Genomic DNA, 25,710 nt, shown 5'->3' with positions numbered 1-25,710 from the left:
GAGTAATTTAAGATTAAAACAGAACTTCTAATTCTCAGTTTCACAATAAAAAATACAAAACTGTTCCTTTTTATATATTCACTGGTCTTACAGATCGGAATGACAAAGGAAAAAAGAACTATTTTTATTGAGGCCCAAATTATGTGATTCATAGCTTTCTGAATGTAGGTCAAACAAACACAGCTGTTACCATTTAATGAAAGCAGTCATAATAAAGTGAGAGTCAAACAAAGAAGAAATTATTTTAGTTAAAATGTGGAATAAATCATTAACTTTTCAGACAGTTCACACAACAATACAGGTTTTAACAGAAAGCCGGAGATTAGTTTCAGACATTAGGAAGAATTTTTTTTAACCCTAAAAATTGGACAATATTGAAATGTGTGAGACAAATAAAAAATTGTGAGATCTACCTGAAAGATCTTTAAAGAAAAAATAAGCTATTTCTACACGGGCAGGTTAGTATTCCACTGATGTAGCAAGTAAACAAGATTCCATGCCCATGCCCATTAAAATGATTCTTATATACAAAAATTTGAAACTTCTCAGTATACTACTCAAACACTGATTCCATAACAACCATTTTTATAATTTTTATTTATTTACTTAGTGAAAAAGTTCATGACCCGCAACTTTATCTTAGATAAATGTAAAGTTGGAAATATTTGCATTCTCAACATTCAGACCTACCAAAAAGGTAGATTATTTGAATAGCTGTTAAATGGCAGAATCAAGAACTTCTTTAAGAGAGCTCAAAAATGCCACCAATCCAATTAGAAGTGGAGGGGAAAAAAGATTTATTCTAGAACATGACAGACTTACCTCGGCCGCTTCATTCATCTTAACGATCATGGCACTAACTACATCATCTGCATCGCTAATAAAAGTTCCGCCATCACGATTTCGCCTGCGCTTTCCACTCATGCTCTTCTTACGCTGCAGCATCATCTCAAAATCTGACATGAAGTCCATGCTGGGATCCATGGAAGACAAAACTAGGTATAGTGAAGATGTCGAGAAAAGCCTTCTCCCCACCATCATTTTTTCCTATCTACAAGCTTACATTACATCTGAGATATGCTGCTGGCTTGTAAGCATTTTAAAAACTGCCAACCCTTTAATGACACTTTCACCTCTAATAACTTACCACCTGAAAATAAAGATATTTCTTCAACTGGCAACAAATTGTGGAGTACACAGTACTTCCTTAATAATAAGATTCTTTATCTATGCGTTTTAAAGTATTTCTAAAAATACTCAAAAATGTGTTGGGTTTGTTTTGGGGGCAATGACTCTTTCATGACTACTGTATACAAGACACTAGGATGGTGCTTTATAGAGTAGATGCTTAAGAAATGCTTGTTGAACTGAACTGATCTAGGTGCTTTAGGGCTACAGAAATAAGCCAGATACCGTGTTTCCCCGATAATAAGACCTATCCCGAAAATAAGCCCTCCCCTTACTGTGTAAGATTCCTCTAAAATAAGCCCTCCCCCCAAAATAAGCTGTATTGAGATTGCTACTGTAGTGAAGGTGATCAAGGTGATCCCCTGCGCTACACGCTACATTATGGTACCCTCTGTATGCACCGTTCCCCCCCCCCCCCCTGAAACACACGCTGCGCTCCGAGCTGCATCCAATCAGAGCTGCAGCAGTGAGCGCGTCATCCTGTTCTTCCCCAGTGATTTACTTATTGAATAAAGGTACATTTTTTTGTTCACATTTACCTGTTTATTAAAATTGCTGTCAATGTTCATTAAAATAAGCCCTCCCCTGAAAATAAGCCCTCTGGTGTTTTTCTGTCCAAAAAAAAAAATAATAAGACAGTGTCTTATTATCGGGGAAACACGGTAGGAAACCCCTGTGTTCAAGGAACTTAAGAGTCTAGTACAGTGGTTTTAGATGAAGTACAACCAAATTTTTGATATACATTACTGCAGATAAAAGAAAATTTATAATGTTTTTTTAAGATGCATTTTACTTAGCATATACAGTAACTATGTATAGTATTTGCAAGATAAACAATTTGCTTGATACATGTAGGCACTAGTCTCAAGACAGGACAGGCCTTGAGCTTGCAAAAATTCAAAAAAGAGCTGTTTTTACTGAAGGAAAATTGTACATTTGTCAATCTCCTGACTCTTCCGTAATAACTAAACATTTTTTTTTTAGTAAACCTTTATTATCTCTTCCTCCTACTGTCCCTCTCTCAACACCAAACAAGAAAAAGAAAACCCTATAACATATATTACATAGTCTGGCAAAACAAACAGCCACATCTAGAAAAATGGGTCTTATTCTACATTTTAAGTCTTATCACTTCTCTGGCAGGAGGTAGGCAGAATGTTTCATCTTTGGGCCTTTAGATTCACGGTTTATCATTGCATTGATTGAAGTTCTAAAGTCTTCCAGAGTTGTTTTTTGTCAAAGGCATTTATAACAGGTCTTATGGTATAAAGGAAACAATCTGGTGAGGGAAGCAGTATAAACATTATTCCTGTTTTACAGATGAAAGAATAAGGGAGGCCCAGGGCTTAAGGTTTTAAGATTAGTTAGTAAGTTTCCAAACTTTGGATCCAACTCTAATTCTTCTACTATCCTAGGATGCTCAGGAGCACTGCACTATATTCTCTGTAGTCTTGGATTTCAGTCTCACTTCTACTAACTTGTGGACAGTACGGTTTAGACAAATCAATTAACCATTAGTTGCCTTAGCTTCTTCATTAGTATAGTGGGCTGATACCATTTGCTTTATATCTCCTTCACAGCGTTCTTGGGAAAATGAAACAAGATCACAGATGATGACAGTGCTTTGAAAAATAAAGTGTGATTCAAATATAAAGTGATAATATTTTGCAACAAAATTTAAAATGGAACAATATGATATGGCAAAGCTAACCAAAAGTAAGTACATATTTAGAGGTAGCTAGGTGGCTTACTGGATAGAGTGCTGGGCCTGGAGTCGGCAAGAGCTGAGCTCAAAGCTAGCCCCAACACTAGCTGTGTGACCCTGGGCAAGTCCCTAACCTCAGTTTCCTCATCTATAAAGTGTAGATAATAATAGCACCTCATCCCACAGGGTTGCTGCGAAGATCATAGAACATTTAGAAAAGTGTTTAGCACAATGCCTGATATGGAACAAGCACTATATAAATGCTGTTGTTACTACTATGAGTTCAAATCTGTTTCAGTTCAAAATATAAAGAAATGCTCTAATGGTTGGTTCATATTAATCCATATTACAAAACCTCGTTGGCAAGACTAATACTTTTTTTCCTCTTGGCTTCACAGGTAAGCTTAGGCAGAATAAGCTGGGACTGATAAAAGAAAAAAAACTGTGGTACTGTATTTCCTATTTGCAATCCTCTGTACTGCAGTCAGGAATCTAGTTACGATTCTGGATGTGAACAATATCAAGACTATACTGATCCAAGCAACTATGATCAAATAATACTACAACTACTATCTCAAACAGGAGTGAAAATAAACTGGATAAACATTTGTGTTCAAGTATAAAAATATTTTACAAAACATTCATTTTGCTGACATATGGACTTACTGTTTTCCTCTTTTTATGTTATCATCAGAATCGGAATCATCTGCTGCCTCTTTAACTTGTGTTTCACTTTTCTCTTCTTCCAAATCTTCTTGGTTAAAACCCTAAGTTACAGGCAGTGCAGGTTAGTTAAAGTGATCCTGTTCCTGAATGGGTATTCAGGACTGCACTTCACACACACACGCACACACGCACACACACACACACACACACACACTCTCTCTGTCTCTCTCTCCCCCCACTCCTTCAACATAAGAGACCTGAGAAAGGAGAATTTTAACCAAGTGAAAGTCACATGCCCATCTTAACTGACACGACCTGATGATAGATTTACCGGTCTTTCCCCCAGTCTGGATCGAGTCGGCTGGTCCGTTAAGCACGGATCACATACCTACTATGTGCTAAGCTCTAGGGGTATGAAGAAAGACAAAAGTGGGTCCCTGAGCTCACGGTTTAGTGGGGAAGATAACGCGCAAACATCTACGGGATACAAGAGATGGGATAAATCGGAGATAATCAACAGAGAAAAAGAACTAGCATTAAGGGGAATAAGAATCTGCGTTCTCATAGAATATGAGATTCTGGTTGGGACTTGAAGGAAGCCAGGAGACAGAGACGAGGAAGGACAATATTCTAAGCCTGAAGAAAATGTCAAAGAAGTCAAAGAAAATGTCTGGAGTCTAGAGATAGAGTCTTGTGGGTGCAAAAGCTAGGCTGGTGTCACTAAATCATAGAGTACTGGGGGCTTAGGAAGGATGTAAGGTGCAGGAAGAGGCCAGGCTGTGAAGGGCTTTAAAATCCAAACAAAGGACTTCAAAATTGATGTTAGAAAACCACTAGAGTTTAGTGAATACAAGAGTGACATGGTCAGACCTTCACTTTAGGAAAATCATTCTGACAGCTAAATGGGAGGGTGGATTGTAGTGGGAAGAGATCTGAGGCAGGAAAACCAACCAGGAAGCTATGACAATATTCCTGGTGTGAAGTGATGAGGGCCCCAGTGCAGTGGCAGGCAGTATCAGAGGGAGAAGTGGCCATACACAAGAGGTGTCTTGGCAACAGACTGGATGTGGATGGGTGAAACAGAACAAGGAATCAACGAAGACACCTAGGTTGTGTACCTGGATGATAGAGGAGAGTGGTGCCCTAGACAATGACATGGAAGTTCAGAAGAGAGAAGGGCTTTTGGGTAAAGACAGTGAGTTCTGTTTTAGACATATTGAGTTTAAGACATCAACAAACATCAAGAAGTTTGAGATGTGAGTTTAGAGGTTAGGAGAGAGGTTGGGGCTAGATAAGCTGATCTGAGAATAAAAAAACCCAATGTGCTTTAAAAGTAAATGTTTCATATTCTACTTACAGTAAATTCTTCTTCCTCTTCATCACCAGATTCTCCAAATATATCTGCTATCAAATTCCTGTAGAAGATATAGATAGGGGGAGAGTTATTTATGTTTCCGCATTTTCTGTCCTTCCTTTTTTTTTGGCTGGAGGACCTCGTAGGGTGAGAATTGTGTCTCCTTATCCTGCCCAGAGCTCTGACTTGCTTTGTTTCCACCCCTCTGTAGGCAGCCTGGTGGTCCCCTGCTCTTGGGAGGGGCTTACCAGACTGATGCTGGACTCAACGGGGCACGGATCGACTTAGCCCACTATAACTCAGAACTTTCAAGCTCAAATGCCCCACCAGCCTCAGCTTCCCTGGTAGCAGGAGATACCCCAACACACTGGGCTGCTTCCTCCTTCCCAAAGTATCCAAAAAACCTAGACCCCAACAGATCACAAAAGTTCAGGATGTTGTCGTATCACTGTCAGCTTAATCAGCGACCTCAACGTATGTGAAGTAGGCAAAGCTTTCCTAACGTTACTTGTGAGAGTCCTCTGCAAAATCAAATACACTGAAATCGTCACTCACTCCTCTTCATTTCCGGAATCACTGTCACTCCCAAACAGATCCTTCTCTTCAGTCTTCTTGCCAGTCTCTTCCTTCCCAGCATCCTCCTCTTCACTCTCTGATGCTACAGCCTTTTTCTGTCTTTTGGCAGATTTTTCTGATGCAGCATCACTGTCAGAGTCATCTGCATCAGAGACAATGCGCCCCTTCTTTGCAGCTGTTAATAAGTAAAGTAATGTTATAATAATATATTTCTATAGCATTTTATTTTGTCAAGTTTTCACAAACTTCCATTGTACTCAGTTCAGTGCCACAAGCATTTAAGTGCCTGCTGTGTACAGTAATATGGTAAATATGAAGCTTATTGTTCCTGCCCTTGGGGAGCTTATAATCTAGTAACAGGATATAACAAATGTTATTACAATTTCTTTAAAAAAGCACATTAGATAGGTATTATGTAAGGTTCATTAGAGTATACACATTTTCAACTACAGGGACCAAAGGATTTATAAAGCAAGTGACAATTCAAATGGGCCTTAAAAAAGTGGCTAGAATGAAGGGGGGTGGGGGAAAGGGGAAGCTTTCCAGACACAGAGAATGGTTTAAACAAAAACAAGAGGGTATGTTCAAGGCATCTGGTGGTTCAATTTAGCTTAAGTGCATATATAAATAGGATATTTGGAGGGGTGAGACAAGTCTGAAAAGGTAAAGAAGTACTATGTTGTAGATGATTCCATGAATGCCAAGCAAAAGACAATTAATTTACTTGGTAGGTAAGATTTCTGGGCAGAGCAATGATTTGATCAAATTTATGCATAAGTAAGATTAGTCTAGTAGAAATATTAAGGATAGTCAGAATGGAAAACAGAGAATGCAAGTGGCACAACTTGCTAAATATGCTATTGTAATTATCTAGGCAGGTGTTCATGAGTGAAATCTCTATTAAATGAGAGGAAATAGAGATGAGGGGAAAGATGTTTCAGAGGTGGAATTTAACCAAGTTTATGAACTGACTGGATGTGAGGTAAAGGAGACAGAAAAGCCAATAATAAGATCAGTATTCTGAAAACAGGAAAATGGGCAAATGGCAGTACCACTGAGAGAAATAGTAAAATCAGAAAAGAAAAGCAAGTTTTTGGGGGAAAGAAGACAAACTTGGCTTTGGACATGTTGAGTTCAATGTTTTGATGAGAATTCTAGGTAGATTTATCTTCTAGGTAGTTGGAAATGTGAACTGGTATGTGGAAATAGAGGCCAGAACTACTGCTACAGAAGGGTAGTTATCTGTAAAGAGGTTAAGAGCTAAGGGTATTGTAGTGAAAAGGATTGCCAAAGGAGAGCATGAAGGGAAATGGAAGGCCAAGGACAGACCCTAGGGTTACACTCATCTTAAGGATGAAGAACTAGTTAGTGAAGAAGATGGAAAAAGAATAACAGAGAAGTAGGAGGCAAACCTGAGTATCCAGGAGGGAATACTCAGTGCAATATGCAGAAAACAACTGTGTCATGGTCACTAAGCATAACCAACCTTCTGAAACACAGCAGGGGGCGGGGAGGTAGTTGTAGGGGGTGAGGCGAGGGAGGAACTCCAAAACTTTTAAAATAAATGCTCTCTAGAGCTTGAAATAAACTGATGCTGATTATGCAGAAAATACACCAATGTACTAAAGAGACCCTCTACAGTGATTTATTTTACAAGTGTTTTTTTTTTTCTTGCTAATAATCTTTCTGCTCTACAGCTAGCAAATAACTATTCTTCTCCTGTAATCCTGGACATTCAGAACCATTGCCTGCTTTGGTAGAAACTTTTCTTCAGTGACCTCATCCTGTCAAGTCCCATCCACCTCATTCCTTTCTTCTTCCTAGTCTGTTCTGCCCCATTCCTACTGTGTCATTAACAATATCCCGCTGTCTTAGATTTCCTTTTATTAAATGCCTTAAATGTGCCCGCTTTCTTTTAAAGAAACTACATCCATCCCTCGCTCCCTCTGGAATAACTACTTCTTGTGTGTTCTCTGACTCCCAGGTCAGAAAAAAGAGGCAACTATCTTAATCTCAATCCCAAAGTTTTCTTTTTGGCACCATAACTCAATAACCTTAATTCCTTTGACATTCAGGCCAATTATATGACTTTATCCAGATCCTTCCTCTTTAACTTTCAAGACCTTTATCTCTACAGCTAGTAAGTGTTAAGTGTCTCAGGCCGGATTTGAACTCAGGTCCTCCTGACTCCAGGGCCAGTGTTCTATTCACTGCGCCACCTAGCCACCCCTCTCTCATTTATTTTCTTTTTTTTCTTCTTCTTCTTCTTCTTTTTTTTTTTTTTTAAAGCAATCGGGGTTAAGTAACTTGCTCAAGGTTACACGGCCAGGTGTTTCTGGGTGGGTGGTAAGTGTCTGAGCCCCGGATTCGATCTCCAGGTCGTCCTGACACTGGAGCCGGTGCTCTTACTCGCTGTGCTACCTGGCTGCCCCTCTCTCATTTATTTTCAATCTCTGTGTGTATGGGCTACTTCCCTACTTCCTACAAACACATCCATATCTCCCATCTTCAAAAAATCCTCACTTGCTCTGCCTATCCCTGCTAGCAATCTTATCTATACATCTCTTTTCTTCCATTGCTTAATGCCTTGACAAAGTCATCTACAGCTGGCACCTCCACTTTCTTTCCTCTTACTCTCTTACTAACTCTTTGCAGTCAAGCTTCCAACCTCATCGTTCACCTAAAACTGCTCTCTCCAAAGTTACCAATGATCACATAATTGTCAAATCTAATGGCCTTCTCTCAATCTCATCTTACTTGACCTCTCTGCAGCCTTTGATACTGTTCATCATTCTTTTCTTGATACTCACTAGAAGTCTGCAACACACTATTCTCTTCTGGTTTACCTCCTACCTCTCTCCTACATTCCTTGTCAGGCTCCTTTGCTGGATCTTCATCCAAGCTGAACTTGCAACTGTGAGTGTCTCCAAAAGCTCTGTCCTTGGCTCTCCTCTTCTTTCTCTAAACCAGGGATGGGGAACCTGTGGCCTCGATGCCATGTGCGGCCCTCTAGGTCCTTAAAAGTGTGGTCTTTTAACTGAATCCAAACTTCACAGAACAAATCCCCTTAATAAAAAGATTTGTTCTGTAAAAGTTGGACTCAGTCAAAGGGCTGCACCCACGGACCTAGAAGGACACAGGTTCAAGTTCCCCATGCCTGTTCTAAACTATTTCACTTGGTGATCTCATCAGCTCTCATGGATTCAATTTTCATCTCTAAGCTGATGATTCTCAGATCTATTTATGCAGTCCTAATTTCTCTCCTGACTTTCAGTCTCTCATCTCCAACTGCTTCTAGACATCTCAAATTGGATGTCCCGTAGACATTAACATGTCTAAACTCAACATGTCTATAATTATCATTCTCCCCAAACCTTCTCCTCTTCCTAACTTCCCTTTAAAATTACTGTGGGGGGCACTACCTTCTTCTCAATCCCCCAGGCTTTGCAACCTAGAAATCATTTTTGACTCCTTACTCTCTTTCATCCCATATTCCCCTCATATTCAATCAGTTGTTTAGTCCTGTCAATTTTACCTTCCTAATATTTTCTTTCCTCTGATACTGCCATCACACTTGTGCAAGCCCTGATCACCTCACATCTGGTGTCCTTCCCCTGAAAGGCACTATTTAGCTAAGTACTCCAAGGATAGAATATACTTCTGTTCCAATGTCCAAAGAAAGCCAACTTCTTTTAGAAAGTGGTAAGATCAGAATTGGCAGTTGTGCTAACAGGGTAACTGTAAAAAGGTTGAGATGCTTAACAATGGCATCAAATTTTACCAAAGTGTGAGAGGTCGAGATCAGTTGTCATTTGGCTCTCTCTCCATTGTTTCATCTCAAACCAATACAGAGGTTCAGCCAAAAACCACTGAGTCAAACCTGCATATAATCATTATGCTATATACATTTATTTCAGTGTACCCTCTCTAAAAACAATACAAGTTCCTTATATTCCCAGTATTCAGTCATCTTTTAAATTCTTATTTTGGGAATGCTTTTCCCTTAATTATAGTGTGCTGATAATTCATGGTAAGTTAAATTCAAAGAGAAGTCTTTATAAATTTCATTGAGACATTTTAAACATAAGGTACCCAAAAGTAAAATGAAAAAATACAAAGAGACTCTAACAGGCTCAATTAGCAGATGTGACAGTAAACAAGAATGAGAGCAACAGAAATTAAAAAATGGTCTTACGCGCTTTCTCTTCATCTTCACTATCAGAAAGGACAGCAGCTTTCCTCTTTACTACTTTCTCTTCATCTTCATCACTGTCCATTTTCTGCCTTTTAGGTGCTTCATCCTCACTGTCGGAGCTGTGAAATATTTTCTCTTCTGGATGGCTACCTGAATGAAGAGAATCATTCTGTAGTTTCCCTTTATCCCGCCTGTTCTCTCTGTCACTATCATCTGATTCAATCTTCTGTTTTTGTCTAGAGGAACTTTCATTCTCAGAATCACTGGCATGAGTCTTCTGAAGCCCCTCACTTTCAGAGTCACTTGGCTGGCGTTTTGAGGCCTCTTCATTTTCAGAATCACTGGCAAGTTTAGGGGCATCCTCAGCTTCCGAGTCGCTGGCAGGGCCCTTCTGGGGCTCATCAGCTTCTGAGTCGCTGGCAGGGCCTTTTGGGGGTTCTTCAGCTTCTGAATCGCTGGGAGCATCTTTCCTAGGCTCATCAACTTCCGAATCACTGGCTGGACCTTTCTGGGGCTCATCAGCATCTGAATCACTGGCTGGACCTTTCCTGGGCTCTTCAGCTTCTGAGTCACTGATGGGACCTTTCCTGGGCTCTTCAGCTTCTGAGTCACTGGCACCACCTTTTCGGGATTCATCAGCCTCAGAATCACTGGCAAGACCTTTCCTGGGCTCATCAGCTTCTGAGTCACTGGCAAGACTTTTCCTGGGCTCTTCAGCTTCTGAGTCGCTGGCAGGACTTTTGTGGGACTCATCAGCTTCTGAGTCGCTGGCAGGACCTTTCCTGGGCTCATCAGCTTCCGAGTCGCTGGCAGGACCTTTCTGGGATTCATCGGCTTCCGAGTCGCTGGCAGGACCTTTGTGGGGTTCTTCAACATCTGAATCGCTGTCAATACCTTTTTGAAACTCCTCATTCTCAGAGTCACTGGCAGGAAGCTGAGGAGCACACTCATTGTCTGAGTCACTCGCATGCCCATTGAGAGGTTCTTCATTTTCCGAGTCGCTTGTGGGATGATTCAGGTCCTCATTTTCGGAGTCACTTACTGGAGGATCTGGCTGGTCTTCTGTGTCAGAGTCACTATACTTATGCCTATGAAGCTCCTCATTTTCAGAGTCACTAACATTGTGATTTGTAAGGTCCTCATTTTCTGAGTCTGACATATGATGTCTTTTAATATGTCCATCATCTTCTCTATCACTAGGATCATTCTGCGAGAGAAAAAAAAAATCCAGGAAAATTAATAACATTTAAAAAGATTACAATATAAATCAGAAGTTAATGAAGCATTTGAAAAATTAAAAAAAAAAGAGGAAGGGTGAGACATTTCTGTCCTCAAGGTATTCATAGTCTATTTAGGAAGAACAGGATACACACATATCAAAAAATAATTCACACCCACTTAACACATATTCATATAATCTACTGTACATATTTCCCCATGGGTAAATGTATGTTTCATTAGTATCAAGACTTCCTGTGTTTATATCTATTCTTTCTTCTTCAAGAACCATCCTATATTGCTCTAAACAAGTCAAGTATAGAGTCCTGCCCAAAAGACCTGTATTCAAGTCCCACTAATTCCCTTTTTAAAAAATATTTTATTTCCCCCCCAACTACAAATAAAACCAGTTTTTAACATTTAAAAAAAGATTACAGTAGTTAAATTTTTAAACTTAACTAAAATGCATCTTAAAAACTGTGTAATATTAATTAATTAAAATGCTTATTCCATAGCTGTATATACTGAAAAGAGAACTACATGTGGGAATGTGCAATTATGAAAAAACAAAAGAACAACATTATGGTAACTCACCATCTAATGTCCCAAATGGCAAAAAATAAGCCAGCTCTCACCAAAGGAAATATTAAAAGCACTAAATCAAAAATATTTAAAGGCATATACTGAATTTAAAGGATCAGACATAAGGCATAGCTCTCTAGCACATAAAATAGCCTCCAAAGCTCTAACCAGTTCTACCAAACTATTGAGATATCATACAAGATAAACAAACAAACAAAAAAAATCCCCCAAAACTGATTTTAAAAGACCAGAAAATACAAAAAATGAATGGTTTCTTTATAAGTGACTCTGGTTTGGTTTCTGGTTAAGTTTCAGGAGCATATGTACACACGTGGGTGCACATATAAGCACACAGTCTTCCTAACTTCAGGATTTTTACTTTCATCAGAAAATTGTTTTCTATAAATATATACTTAAAATATTTACTATATTCTTGTGACTTTTTATATTTGGAGGAATTTTTAAAAACTGAAACATCCAACTTTATAATGAAAACCAATAGGAAAATATGATTCAATTAATATAATCTTACTACACAGCCTATAAGAAACACATCTATTCCCAAAAGCCGGGTATACCTTTACCATGAAATAATCCACAGACTATATTGAAAGACAAATGAAATGAAAATGAAAGTTTTCTCAGAACCCATACTACTGTCAAAAGTTTCCATTTATCCTTACTCTTGTGAAAAACTTCAATATAGTGCATCTATTATCCCCAAAGAGTATAATAGTAATTGTTTTCCTAATTTAACAATATGATAAAACATACAAAGCATGTTTCAGAAATCCATTTTCAAATTTCATTCAGAGCTTCATAGCATCACTAAAAATTTCCAAATGCTGATGGAAAACATGTCCTTGTAATATACTAATATGCAAAGTAACTCAGTCTTTACTGTACTCAAATTTGATTAGGAATACTTATTCCTATAGTCAGAATCGATTTTTCTAAGCATTAGTCAAGAAGCTATTACAAGTATTCCCTGTGTACCAGCTGTTCTATTAGATTTCTTCAGTTATGGAAAACCTTTAGTACCCTTCCATATCTACCCCCTACTGAAATTTGGTATTTACCTAAGTGATATGACATTAGGAGATGGAACACAGCCATACTTAGAATGAAGTATGATGTTTAAGTGGAAAAAAATACAATTAATCATTTCAGGCTTAATATTGTTATATTTCATGTTTTCATAATTTAGAGCTAGAAGGGACCCACAGAGGTCATATAAAATCTAGTCCTGTCATTTTAAATAAAAAAGAATTAAAGCCCAGAGAGGTTTAATTATCTGCCCAAATCACACAGTAAAGAGCAGAACAAGGACTGAATTCACAGGACCCAACATCTCATACTGTACTGTTTCTTATGTCTCCCTATAATTTGGCTTATGTCATACTGCTTTCCAAATTCCCACATTCTATGTTCCAGTCAAAGGCGACCAGCTATTCACCAAACATAAACTATACCTCTCCTCACAATGTTCCCTCTGTCTGAAATGAACTCCCCACCTCTACTTCTGCCTGTCTTATTTCTAGTCTACCTTTAAGGTCCAGTTCAAAAGCCACCTCTTCTACGAGAACTTTTCTGCTCCCATGACTCCCAAGCTCTATGTAATCTCTCTCTCCATTGAATTATAACACCTAAAATTTCTTATTGGCATTTTCATATTGTATCTTGCATTTTACTTATGTCGTGTGTCCCCTAATTTAACGCAGATAAGGATCCTTACTTTTAGTAATTACATAATACCAAGTGCCCAGTTGCTTGAATAAGAATACATTCAATATCTGAGCTATGAACCTCCCTACCTTGAACACTGCCAACCAGTCTACCAGCAGAGAAAAATAATACTCAGCATAAAAATTTTTCAGAATGGGCTGAGATCATATGGAGAATGAATGATATCAACTGTATGGCAAAGCTGTCTATTAACTATGGGAACTCCCAATTAAGTTTTGGCATATGAATGAGGAATATTACTGAATCCCAAGAAATATTCTTGTTCATGCACATGGTCTCCCATGGCAGAATGCAACCTCCCTGAAAGCTGGGACTGTTCTCAGCAACTAGCACACAGTGCCTATCTAGCATGTTGTAGACACTTAGTAAATGATTTACTCAGAGTGACCAATTTTTCAAAAATGTCTACCAAATATTAAAATCTCAAATTATCACAAAATTTTGCAAAGATTCTTCAAAAAATAAAGTTGATTATTCTTATAACAACTTGGAAAATTATCCCCTCCATATATTCTACGATGTGGTGACACTGGCTTCCCTTCTGTTCTTTTCACAAGACATTCCATCACTCCATTTCCTGATTCTCTGACTCTGCCTCCTCATCTCTGTCTCCTGGATCCCTTCAAGTTTCTGTAAGAAGCCTTTCCCACTCCTCTTTAAGTTAGTGCCTTCCCTTTGAGATTATTTCCAATTTGCATATATCTTTTTAATTCACAATTGTTTTCCTGTTTTCTCCTATTAGACTGTGAGCTCCTCAAGGGTGGTCTCATTTTGCCTTTCTCTGTATCTCCAGAGCTTGGCACAATGATCAGTACACACTTGATAAATTCATGTTGACTAGACTTGATAGAAGTGATTGTGAAGTAAGAAATCTGTCCAAAATATAAAAAGGGTTACATTTTCCTCTAGTGCTTATAGACCTGTATGTTATCTGGACATCAACTAATTTGGCCTCAGTACAGAATCCAATACAATTCTAATAAAATCATTTTCATTTAAAAATTCATAGGTTCTTATAGATTAAAATTTATCTCAATATAGCAGTTTGTCGATAGTTTTTTAAAGTAATAAATATTCCCTGAGTTTCAGCAAAATATCAAATATATGTTATCAAATGAGTAGCTTTAACTCTATCCGTTGCTTCGTTTATTTATAATGCCATACAGAAAGATTTTAGTTTCTCAATTAATTGATCAGAAAGGGGTCCATGGTTCCATGCATTTGGATAACTATTTTTCCATGTACAAGTAGAACCTTTTAAAGCTGTTTTGCATGATTTGATAAGAATCATCCCAACAATATTAATAGCTGTTGGCAGAACAAACATTTCTCCCATCAAATAAGTATTTTTACACTTAGCAAATTTGTAAGCAACTTTATATGCATAAACAACTCTTTTGATGACACAAACATGGTTTCAGAAAAGGTTCTTTTTGCTTTTTAAAAGAACTGAATTTTTCCTGGAAAAATTTTCTTGCTCTGTTCAACATTTTCTATGTGAACCCTTTCAACACAGTCTCTATTTATTAAGTTTTATATGATCTACAGCTAATGAAAAGATACCAGTCCTTCCTTCCCATCAATAACACAACTTTATGGGTACAACCTAGTAAAGCAGCAGGAATAAGTACATCAACACCTGCACCCCATCCCACTCGCACTCCTCCAAGTGCATCTAGAAAAGGTACCAGATTGAATCCTGATTGGGATTTAACTGAAGTGTGTATACGGAAATAATCAGAGAGGTCTCAGGACAAGAGGGATGAGAGGGATGAGACCTAGGCTGGGGCATAAAGAAGAGTGCCAAGCCCAGACCTAAAATCAAGTCTGAAGTCAGGAAGGTAGGTTGGACAAATTAACAAAAATAACAACAACAACAAAAAGAATTCCCCCCTAAAAGCTATTGTGGTAACAGGGATAATCAAGACACAAACCCAGAATAAAAGAATGGTTCCAAAATATCTCAGAAGCAAAGCCTCAAGCACTATGCAGCTTGGGTAGCAGATCCAACTAGAATTCCTGTTAGAGATTAAACAAAAGTTTAACAGGTTTTTTTAAGTGAAATTAGAACACTAGAGGAAAAAATTGGAAAGAAATGATAGCTAAGGAAAAAAAAATAATTGGAAATACAAGAGGCACAAAATCTTGTTCAAGCAACAAATTCTCTGAAAATGAGAATGGACCAAATGAAAGCTAATGGCTTCCTTCATAAGAAAACGAGAACTCAAACAAAAGTCTCAAAGAAAAAAAAAGGCACCTTACTGCAAAAACCAACTGACCTGGAAAACAGACTGAAGAGAGAAAATATAAGAATCACTGTACTACCTGAAAGTCACGACCAAAAAAAGAACTTCGACATCATATTTCCAGATCTTTTAGGATCCAAAGGTAAAGCAGAAATAGAAAAAATCCCCATCACCTCCTGAAAGAAACTCCAAAATGAAAACTCTCAGGAATATCAGTCAAAATTCAGAGCTTCCAGGTCAGACAAAAATCTGCAAGCAGACAGAATTCAAATACCAAGGACCACAGTCAGCAATGCACACAATTTAGCAGCCACCATCATAAAGGAGCAGAGAGTGTAGGATATTTTGTTTCAAAAGGCTAAGGACAAAGGCTTATAACCAGAATAACTTACCCAGCAAAATTAAGTATAATCCTACAGGTAGGAAAATGGATTTTTAATGAAATAGAGGACATCCAAGCATTCCAGATAAAAAAAAAAAAAAACAGAACTGCCTAGAAATTTTGAAGCACATATTGAGGAGTACAGAAAAACATAAAGAGGCAAACAGGAATGAACAATAATAAAAGACCAAACAAAATTAAACCCCTTGCGCTCAAATATTAGGAGATAATACACCTGTTCTCTCTGAACCCTATAATTATCACAGGTCACAGAAAAGGCCTGGGAGTAGTTTTGCTGATCTTAAAAGAAGAATGGATGTGGAGGAAAAGCAGAATAAACAAAAGGAGAAAGAAAGAAGTTAGGGAAAATCATTCCACATTATGGGGGAAGGCAAGTAGTCATTGAGACAAACAAAGAGGACTGAGTGAGAGGAGTGACTGACACTGGAACCTCACTCTCATCTAAACTGGTCAAAGGAAGAAAGAATACATACTCATAGTTTGGTACAGAAATGCATTTCACTAAACAGGGAAACAGAAAGGAAAGGGGACAAGGGAGAGAGGGGAATAAGAGGGAAAGCAGATGACACAAGGGCCTGATTCTAAGCAAAACAAACTAAAGATGTATAAAAATATCTATAGCAGCTCTTTGCGGAGTGGCAAAGAATTGTAAAATGAAAGGATCCCCATCAAGTGGGGATTGGCTGAACAAATTATGGTATATGAATGTGATGGAATATTACTGAGCTGTAAGAAATGATGAAAGGGATAGTTTCAGAAAAACCTGAGAAGACTTGTACAAACAGATGCAGTGAAGTGAGAAGAACAATTTATACAATGACAGCAATATTATTGTAAAAACAAACAACTTAGAAAGACTCTTTTTTTTTTTTAAAGCAATCGGGGTTAAGTAACTTGCTTGAGCAAGTTACACGGCCAGGTGTTTCTGGGTGTGGTGCTGAGTATCTGAGCCCAGATTTGATCCAGTTCATCCCGACACTGGAGCCAGTGCTCTTACTCGCTGTGCTACCTGGCCGCCCCATGACTTAGGAACTCTTGATCAATGTAGTGACCAACCATAATTTCTGAGGATTCATGATGAAATGGGTTACCCATTTCCTGATAAAGAGAAAGACTGAGAGTACAGAATCTGATATTTTTAAAAAGGCATCAATCACCATTATAGAAATTTGTTTTGTTTGATTATATATATTTTTGACAGGCATTTTGTTTTTCATTCTTCTTCAAGGGAGAGGGAAGGAAATAAAAGGGAGAGAAGGCAGATTTTTGCTTACAAAAATATTTAATAAAAAAAAAAAACACCACCCTGTGAACCTCACAAAATTGTATTCTCTAGATTTGTGCTTTTCATTTTGTACTTCTATTATTTCCTAAACATTCTCTATTGATGTGTGCGTTTCACGTATTCCAGTGGATTTTTTTTCATATAATTTTACTCAAAAATTAGGACAATTATATTTCATTCTTAAAAATGTCTAATGAATAAATATCTTGAATTATTTCTAATTTTTAAAAATGGAAGGTTTTTTGGAAACCTGTTCATTATATTTTACTCACCAAAATGAACAGTGATGAGAAATATACTATTTTAACCCAGAAAGATTAACTTTCAATTCACACATCTCTCCTTCAAACGAAGCAAGCAGATTTCAGTGAGGCTGAAATGGAAATGTTTCTGGAAGAATCATTATGATGACTGCTCAAGGAGAACCCTAAGTGTAGTTCAAACTTGTATTAGTTGGTGATGGAGGTACTGGAAAAGTCACATTTGTAAAATGTCACTTGACGGGTGAATTTGAGAAGTATGTAGCTACACCTTAGGTATTAAGGTTCATTCCTTTCAGTTTCATACTAACTAAAGAGGTACTATTAAATTAAATGTATGAGAAACAGTTGTCCAAGGGAAATTTGGTGATCTTAGAGGTGATCATTAATTACACCCAAGCTCAGGGCACCATTATAAAATTTGATGTAACATCAAGAGTAACTTATAAGAATGTACCTAACTGGCATAAAGATCTGGGATGAGCACATGAAAATCTCCCTATAGTGTTATGTAGCTACAGAGTAGATATTACGGATAGAAAAGTGAAGGTGAAACCAACTGTCTCCCAGAGAAAGAAGAATCTCTAGTACTAGGACATTTCAGTCAAATATAACTACAACTTTGAGAAGTCCTTCTTTTGGCTACCGACCGCTCAGACAGCTGAGCTCCCTGATCAAGATGATGACCTGTAAGGAACAAAACCAGCGCCCCATACCAGAGGTCCAGTTTCAGAGGCAACTGTCCTATGATGTCAGTGGTGTAGAACTGGGCAGAACATATGCTTCATCTTTGAGGTCTTGAAGGAGAGGAATGAACTCTGGAGTGAACTGAGCAGTTTAAAAATATAGAATTAACGGGGTGGCCAGGTAGCACAGCGAGTAAGAGCACCGGCCCCAGTGTCGGGGATGACCTGGGATTGAATCCGGGCTCAGACACTTAGCACCCACCCAGAAACACCTGGCCGTGTAACCTTCAGCAAGCTACTCAACCCCAATTGCTTAAAAAAAAAAATTTATATATATATATATAATTAATATTTCAGACCTGTATATTGAACTATTTTGAACTGCAACTATGGCTCCCTTCACACCACTAGAATCCCATTACAATGTTCAGTGGTGACTCTTGTACATTATTGCTTTTCCCATTCCTTTTTCATTTAGATTATAATAAAGTTGTATCTTAAATATCTAAGCAATGAGTTCTTAACCCTTTACAATAAGCATTTTAAAACCTGCTTTGTGTGGTCTATGGTAGACATATACCGTGGTACTATTTAAAGGGCCATCAAATTAAAAGTTTCAGAGTATACAGAATTTAGACAGTAAAGCTAAGTTTTCACACACAGTGTACCTAAGGTAGCTTGTTGAAGAATAAAATAATTACATGACTACTGACATTTTTTCTGTGTATCAGCTGTCAACAGAATAGAATTTAATGTATGTGGATTGAGTGTCAATTGAATACAGCCTTTAGAAGACTATAATGCCAACATATGGGAATAGTAACCATACTCTGATAGCTGATATGAGATGATTATGAAAATAAGCTAGACACTGGTACTTCAACTTTTATAAGCTTTAAATCCACTGTAGGCAATGTATCCTTGTTGGAAAGGAAAAATATCAAGACATAAATCATTCATCAGACAATTCTGTGATGACCACCACCAGAATATTGAGAGAATGGACCATTTTCAGTGATGTGCACATCCAAACTGAAGCTTTGGAATGAGTTTTGTATTGTGGGCTCTATAATAATAGTGAAGCATTTAGTCAAAAACAAAATAAATGGAGCAAGCAGCCTGAAAACACAACTGAGAGGTACCATGAGCCTCTGCCTGCTGATGGTGAGATGCTGTTCACTGCTGTCAGTGCCTAATGACATGAGTTGACTCAAAACTGACCTTGTTTGCATGTAACTTACCAAATAACCATTGTGCGGCACTTCTGTCATGTTAGTCTGGTGAAGCGGCCATGTTGCACTTGCTTTCAACTTTTTTTTCCAATGAATAAGTGAATATATTTATGCAGGAATTATACTCAAAGTCATCAAATGATTTTTGGCCACTGATAATTTTGCCACTGATGTCTCAATTCCTCCTCCCTCTACGCCTACAAATCTAGCCCCAAGATGGTCTTGAACACCAAGAGTTATATTTCATTGTGTGCAAACTGTACTGCTAAGGCAAAAAGTATGTTTAGTAGGAGAAAACGGAAGGAGACAGGAAATTACATTCAGAGATGTTACGGCTATTGGAGGCGTGACTTCAAGAGATGGTAAAGTAAATTAGGTATATAAGAAAGTTATTAGACTTGAAATTAAGGAGCTGTGTGTTAGGGAAGTCCCCAAGAATGACAGGTTGTTAGGGAAGTCCTCAAGAATGATAGCAGCAGATGCAACAGAAAAAAATACCAAGAAGTAGTTACTTTAAAAATACCTGAAAAAATTGGGAGAATGACCTGGAGGAGGTCAATGGATGACAACATCAAGAATTAGGGAAAGTGTTTCATAAACGAGATTGGACAGATTTCAAAGGGAAAAGGTCACTAGGGATCAGTGATAAGAGAAGCAACAATAGAAAGAGCAAAGATCCGTCCATTCTTCCTCCAGTTTAGATCACCGGCTACCTATTAGGTAAGGCAAGTGAGGCCCAGGGATGTTAAATGACTTGTTCAAAGTCACAGTGACTATAATCAAGGAATAGCCTCCAAAGGAACTGGTTCTAATGTATTCTCAGGGAAAAGTATAGTTTTGGTTAAAACAAGATGGGAGCAGTATCAGTTGAAAAGCCTCAGGATATATTAGTTTGTTGACTAGAGAGAGTGGGTCTTCTTAAGGGCACAGCTGAATAAAAGTCAGGAAATAGGTGAAACAAATGGTTTGGAATGGGCTTAGTAATGAACAGAATAGGCAGGTTCAATAGAAAGTATGCTGTTCTACATGTGTAAAATATTCCCCAATGCATTAAGTATTTTAAGACAGAAAAAATTTTTTTTTTTGCTTTTTGGAGGGCAATTGGAGTTAAGTGACTTGCCCAAGGTCACATGGCTAGTTTTTGCATTAAGTGTCTGAGGCTGAATTTGAACTCAGGTCCTCCTGACTCCAGGGCTGGTGCTCTATTCACTGTGCCACCTAGCCGCCCCTTAAGATAAAATTTTTATACATTTCCATTATAAACCAGGAGTTGATCTACAAATAATAGAAATATTATTTATAGATAAAAGCAATAGCTGTATAAGGAAACTGAAGCTAAATACTTATTGTAAATAACTAAAACAACCTTGCCAAAATAATTTTTTTAAATCTCCATTTCTTTATAGCCTACAAAATTTTCATCTATTCTTTGCATGTTGACCAGTGTCTTAAAGATGATGCATCTGATGGAAGTCTCAGCAGTCTCAAGAAATACAGGAGTGTTATTCCCAGTTTTTATTTGTCTACAGAATAATTTACTTTTAGAGGGCTATGCAAATGTACAAAAAATCAAATTATATTCCTTTTAAATATTAGTCTCTAAAGAAAAATAACATGGAATATTATTGAATACTGAATAACTATTCAAACATCAGTTTATGAAAAGAGATATTCGGCTAGACAGTTTCTCATCTTTCTTTTTCCTTAGGTAGAAATATTAGGTCACAAATTCAATGGTGGGCATTAAAAAGTCTTGGGGCTTTCATGTAACTAAGGACTGAAGAAAGCTATCAACCCAGTTTCTAAGGATCCTTGGACATTCAAAGCTCAAGGAAGACCATTAGTTAGAAATCAATTCAACTACTCACTATTTGACAAAATCTGCCCAGAAAACTGGAAAATAGTATGGCAGAAACTGGGCATAGACCAACATCTTACACCGTATGCCAAATAAGGTCAAAAAGGATACATGATTTAAATATAAAGGCTAATACTATAAGCAAATTAGGAGAGCAAGGAATAACTTGTCAGATTTATGGAGAATAGAAAAATTTATGAATAAACAAGAGATAGAGAACATTATGAAATGCAAAATGGTTAATTTTGATTACATTAAATTGAAAAGTTTTTGCACAAAGCCAATGCAACCAAGATTAGAAGGTGTAATGGGAATGTAAATTTAAAGATCTTCCCTGCCCCTAGGCTAAAGTGCACCTGGAGCCTGGGGTGGGAGGCTTGTTTTTCAGTAGATACTTCTTGATTGGCCAGTGAGTCAATAAGGTTATTACATTCTCTAAGCCAGGAGAAGGCTATATAAGTGTTCTGTGATTTGATCTGGATTATGGGAAGCTGTTGTCCAGAGGGCCCCCCCCCCCCCCCCCCCCCCCCCCCCCACCCCGCCGTTGATTCGGTATGGATGTAATGGTTGGACAGTTTGGAAAGCTGTCTACTTGATCTGTTTCTGTCTTGATAATTCTGCCTGTATACTTTGAAGTTCGGGGTGCTGACCTTTTTCCCCTGAACTAGGTAAACGATACATGTTGGACTGATTAAAGTAAGCTTGTTAACCCGTTTTGAGTTGCTTCCCTTTATCAAAGCAGATCCAAGAACCTGTATTGGCAGCAAACCCTGAGGACGCTTGGGGTGCTTGCTGCTTCAGAAGGGAAGCAGAAAACTGGGAATTTTTACAACCAGTATCTCTGATAAAGGCCTCATTTCTAAAATATATAGAGAACTGAGTCTAATTCATAAGAATATAAGTCATTTCCTAATTGATAAATGGTCAAAGTATATGAACAGGTACTTTTCAGATGAAGAAATTAAAGCTATCTATAATCATACGAAAAAATGCTCTAAATCACTATTGATTGGAGAAATACAAATCAAAACAACTCTTAGATATCACATCATACATATCAGATTGGTTAACATGACAAAACAGGAAAATGATAAATGCTGAGAAGATGTGGGAAAACTGGAACACTACTGCATTGTTGGTGGGGTTGTGAACTGATCCAACTGTTCTGGAGAGCAATTTGGAGCTACGCTCAAAGGTCTATAAAAATGTGCACATCTTTGACCCTGCAATACCACTTCTAGGGCTGTATCCCAGAGAGATTATAAAAATGGGAAAGGGACCCACATGTACAAAAAGATTTATAGCAGCTCTTTTTGTGGTGGCCAAGAATTGGAAATGGAGAGGATGCCCATCAACTGGGGAATGGACGAACAAGTTGTTATATATGAATGTAATGGAATATTACTGTGCTATAAGAAATGATGAGCAGGTAGACTTCAGAAAAACCTGGAAAGACTTATATGAACTGATGCTGAGTGAAATGAGCCAAACCAAGAGAACACTGTACACCGTGTAAGTGACACTGTGCAATGACTAACTTTGATAGATTTAGCTCTTGTCGGCAATGCAAGAATCTAAGACAACTCCAAAAGACTCATGATGGAAAATGCCATCTACATTCAGAGAAAGAACTGTGGAATCAATGCAGATTGAAGTATACTATCTGCTCTCTTTTTTTCATTTTGTTTTTTCTTTCTCATGGTTCCTCCCGTTTGTTCTAATTCTTCTTTACAACATAACTAAAGTGAAAATATGTTTAATAAGCATGTATATGTAGAGCCTATATCAGATTGAATGCTGTCTTGGGGAGGGAGGTGGAGAAAATTAAAAACTCAAAAGCTCATGGAAATCAATGCTGAAAACTAAAAATTAATTAATTAAATACAACAAAAACAAAAAAGAAATCAGCTGAACTTTGGAATTTGATGTTTACATCTCAAGATGAAACGATTATATAAAAGTACAAGTTACTCTGTCCATCTAAATCACTCTTAAGAACTCTGATTTAAATCACTCTCACTATCAATTCTGATTTAATCAGGGTTTTTCAGTTGTTTAGATATCAGTTCAAAGTCCTACTTGCTGGCAGTGGTAGTGTTTTTGGGGGAGGGGAATGCAGAAGATGGAGCTAAGAAATGTTTGAATGGCAGATGAATTCACTGCAGCTCAGTGTAAAGATACTCTCTACATTAATCTTCAGTCCATTAAAATGGAATACCCTAAGGTTTATCCTTGTGGTTCTTCCTCTCAATCAGTGGTTTCCAAAGCAGAAGTATTATTATGTATGGCCTGATCCCAATGAGTTATGCGAAAACGACTAATTAGAGAGTGTCAATATGGGTCTCAATGCCCCCTTTCCAGGATAGTCAATCATGGGGTTCATCTATGAAACAACTATACACACTTATTCTTCAACAACCCCCCTCAAGTTGTACAAACTCCCAAACTTTCCCTCTTCTGGGCCAGGCATTTGTCCCCTCAGAAGTTATCACCTGACTGCTACTGGGTACCAGAGCAGCAGGCACAAAGTTGCCATTGGAAAAATTGCCCCAACCTCCCTCCCTCCCTACCCCATTTCACCTCCCTGTGTGACAGGCATCCCGTTAAGAGGGGCTTAGTGCTGTAGGGCAGGGACCAGTGAGTAAGAGGAGTATCCCTGCCTCTACCTCTTTTCACTGGGCAGAAAAGAGTGAAGCCACAGACTGAAAAGGCCCATCGCAGTTTGCATAAAAAATCTCATTTCATCATCATACTGTCCTCCCAAATTCTCCTCCTTCCAGATTTCCCTGTTAATGTCAGTCAAAGGCAACATCGTCCATCCAGGTTCAAAACCTCGGCACTCTTCACTCTATACAATCAACTGGCAAACACTGTCTTCAACACCTCTAACACACATCTCTCCTGTCACACAGCCGCCACTTTGGTTCAGATTCATATTACCCCTCCCCTGGGCTATTGTAACGCCCTTCTAATTGATTTCCCTACCTCAAAGTTTGCTCCTCTCCAATCCATCCTCCACTCTGTTGCCAAAGTATTTTCCCTAAAATTCATGTCTAACCATATCAATCCCTTACTATTCAAATTCTTGTGACTCCTAATTCACTCCAGAATCAAAAATTATCTCTATTTTTTATTGTATAAAATTTTTATTTCTATTTAAGTTTTGTCATGTACCCAAGCATAAGAACATGTATATCATCCATAAATAAGTAAATATATATACAAATACACACAGAGGGCTGCATATTCAAAAAGTGTTTACTGATGGAGTGTACACACATGCACGCGCGCGCACACACACACACACACACACACACACACACACACACACACACAAGTTTGGAGACCACTGCTCTATACAAACAAATCATCATCTCATCATCTCGGGTCCTGCCATTTTAACCTCTCTTCCAGTGCCACATCTCTAAAATTTTTTTTACCAGGAAAAAAAAAATACAATTTGGGATGGATTGAGGCAAGATAGATTAAGTGGTTTAACAAAGTTTAAAAATCAAATAACAACAAAAGAAAATGCATTCTGATACAGAAAAAGTAGTACCCCCAAAATTAGCATACAATTATCTGGATAATTCACTTGTTTTCATTAATGCAATTTTAACTACACGTTGCTGACCACAGTCATGAAGAATCACAACTCCATACTTCAACATCATGCTGACAGCTTTTAAAGAAAACTATTTCTTATAAAGGACAGGAGGAATGCAGGAAGGGAAGGAGGGAGGAAGGCATATCTCACTCAGGTGTGCTCTCATTTGAGTAAACTCTAGCTTAACTTACTTGTACAGAAGGGCTTGGCTATCTATAACTAGAGTAAGCCAAACACAAGATATCATTTGATTAATTTCCCAAAATAAAATTTCAGAACAATTAATGGTAAGATAAAGAGAAGAAAGACATAGAAGAACAAAGTCCTAATTACTCCTGATACATGCAATTCCTTTTAACAGTAAAGTGTTTCCCCTAAAAGGGTTTCTTTTACAGAAAATTTCTGAAATTATGAAAACTGTACAAACAGTGACAGCAAAGTAAAGATATCATAGAGTGCATAGCAACGATTCTGCACAAGAAATTTAGGACCTTCTTTATGATCTTTACTTTGCTGTCACTGTTTGTACAAAGTTTTCATAATTTACTTGATCGTCGTTATCACCATCTACTTCCCAGATAATTTTGCATAAGAAATTGATAGAAAATACTAAAACCAGGATTGGCAGTGTACTACAAAGGTCAGAAGGTTAGTCCTGGAATCAAGAAAATTTGGGCTGAAGACCCCTCCCCTTTTAACATTATCAGCTGTCTGAACATGGGCAAGTTACTTAACCTCTCAATGTTCCAGGCAGTTCTCACATAAAATACGTTAAGAGTTTCATGCCTGGAGTTTGTTACTCCAGAGAAACCTAGTCTCTTCTCATCCCCTAGCCACAAAATAAAAAGCCACTCTCTAACAGAGAAGTCAAGGGCAGTTAGGTGGTACAGTGGGCAGAGCGCT

General features: G+C 37.9%; 1 protein-coding gene across 3 annotated transcripts in view; it reads right to left on the bottom strand.

Moving 5' to 3' along the window:
* Positions 1–25,710, bottom strand: part of IWS1 (interacts with SUPT6H, CTD assembly factor 1) — a 51,715-nt gene that overhangs the window by 15,089 nt on the left and 10,916 nt on the right. For all 3 annotated transcript variants that reach the window (XM_069066855.1, XM_069066854.1, XM_069066853.1), the window contains exons 3-7: positions 9,685–10,891; positions 5,469–5,664; positions 4,917–4,974; positions 3,560–3,660; positions 823–973 (exon numbers count right to left, since the gene is read on the bottom strand). In XM_069066855.1, coding sequence (XP_068922956.1) covers positions 823–973; positions 3,560–3,660; positions 4,917–4,974; positions 5,469–5,664; positions 9,685–10,843 — 1,665 coding nt within the window. In that variant the 5' untranslated portion in view covers positions 10,844–10,891. The remainder of the gene's footprint in view (positions 1–822; positions 974–3,559; positions 3,661–4,916; positions 4,975–5,468; positions 5,665–9,684; positions 10,892–25,710) is intronic.

The sequence above is a fragment of the Petaurus breviceps genome, unplaced genomic scaffold (genome assembly GCF_028583685.1).
Source record: "Petaurus breviceps papuanus isolate PSGF00001 unplaced genomic scaffold, PetGlider_PUasm1.0 90731, whole genome shotgun sequence".
NCBI classification, from domain to species: Eukaryota; Metazoa; Chordata; class Mammalia; order Diprotodontia; family Petauridae; genus Petaurus; species Petaurus breviceps.
Note: the sequence above shows the minus strand (reverse complement) of the source record. Positions and strands in the feature narration are given on the sequence as shown.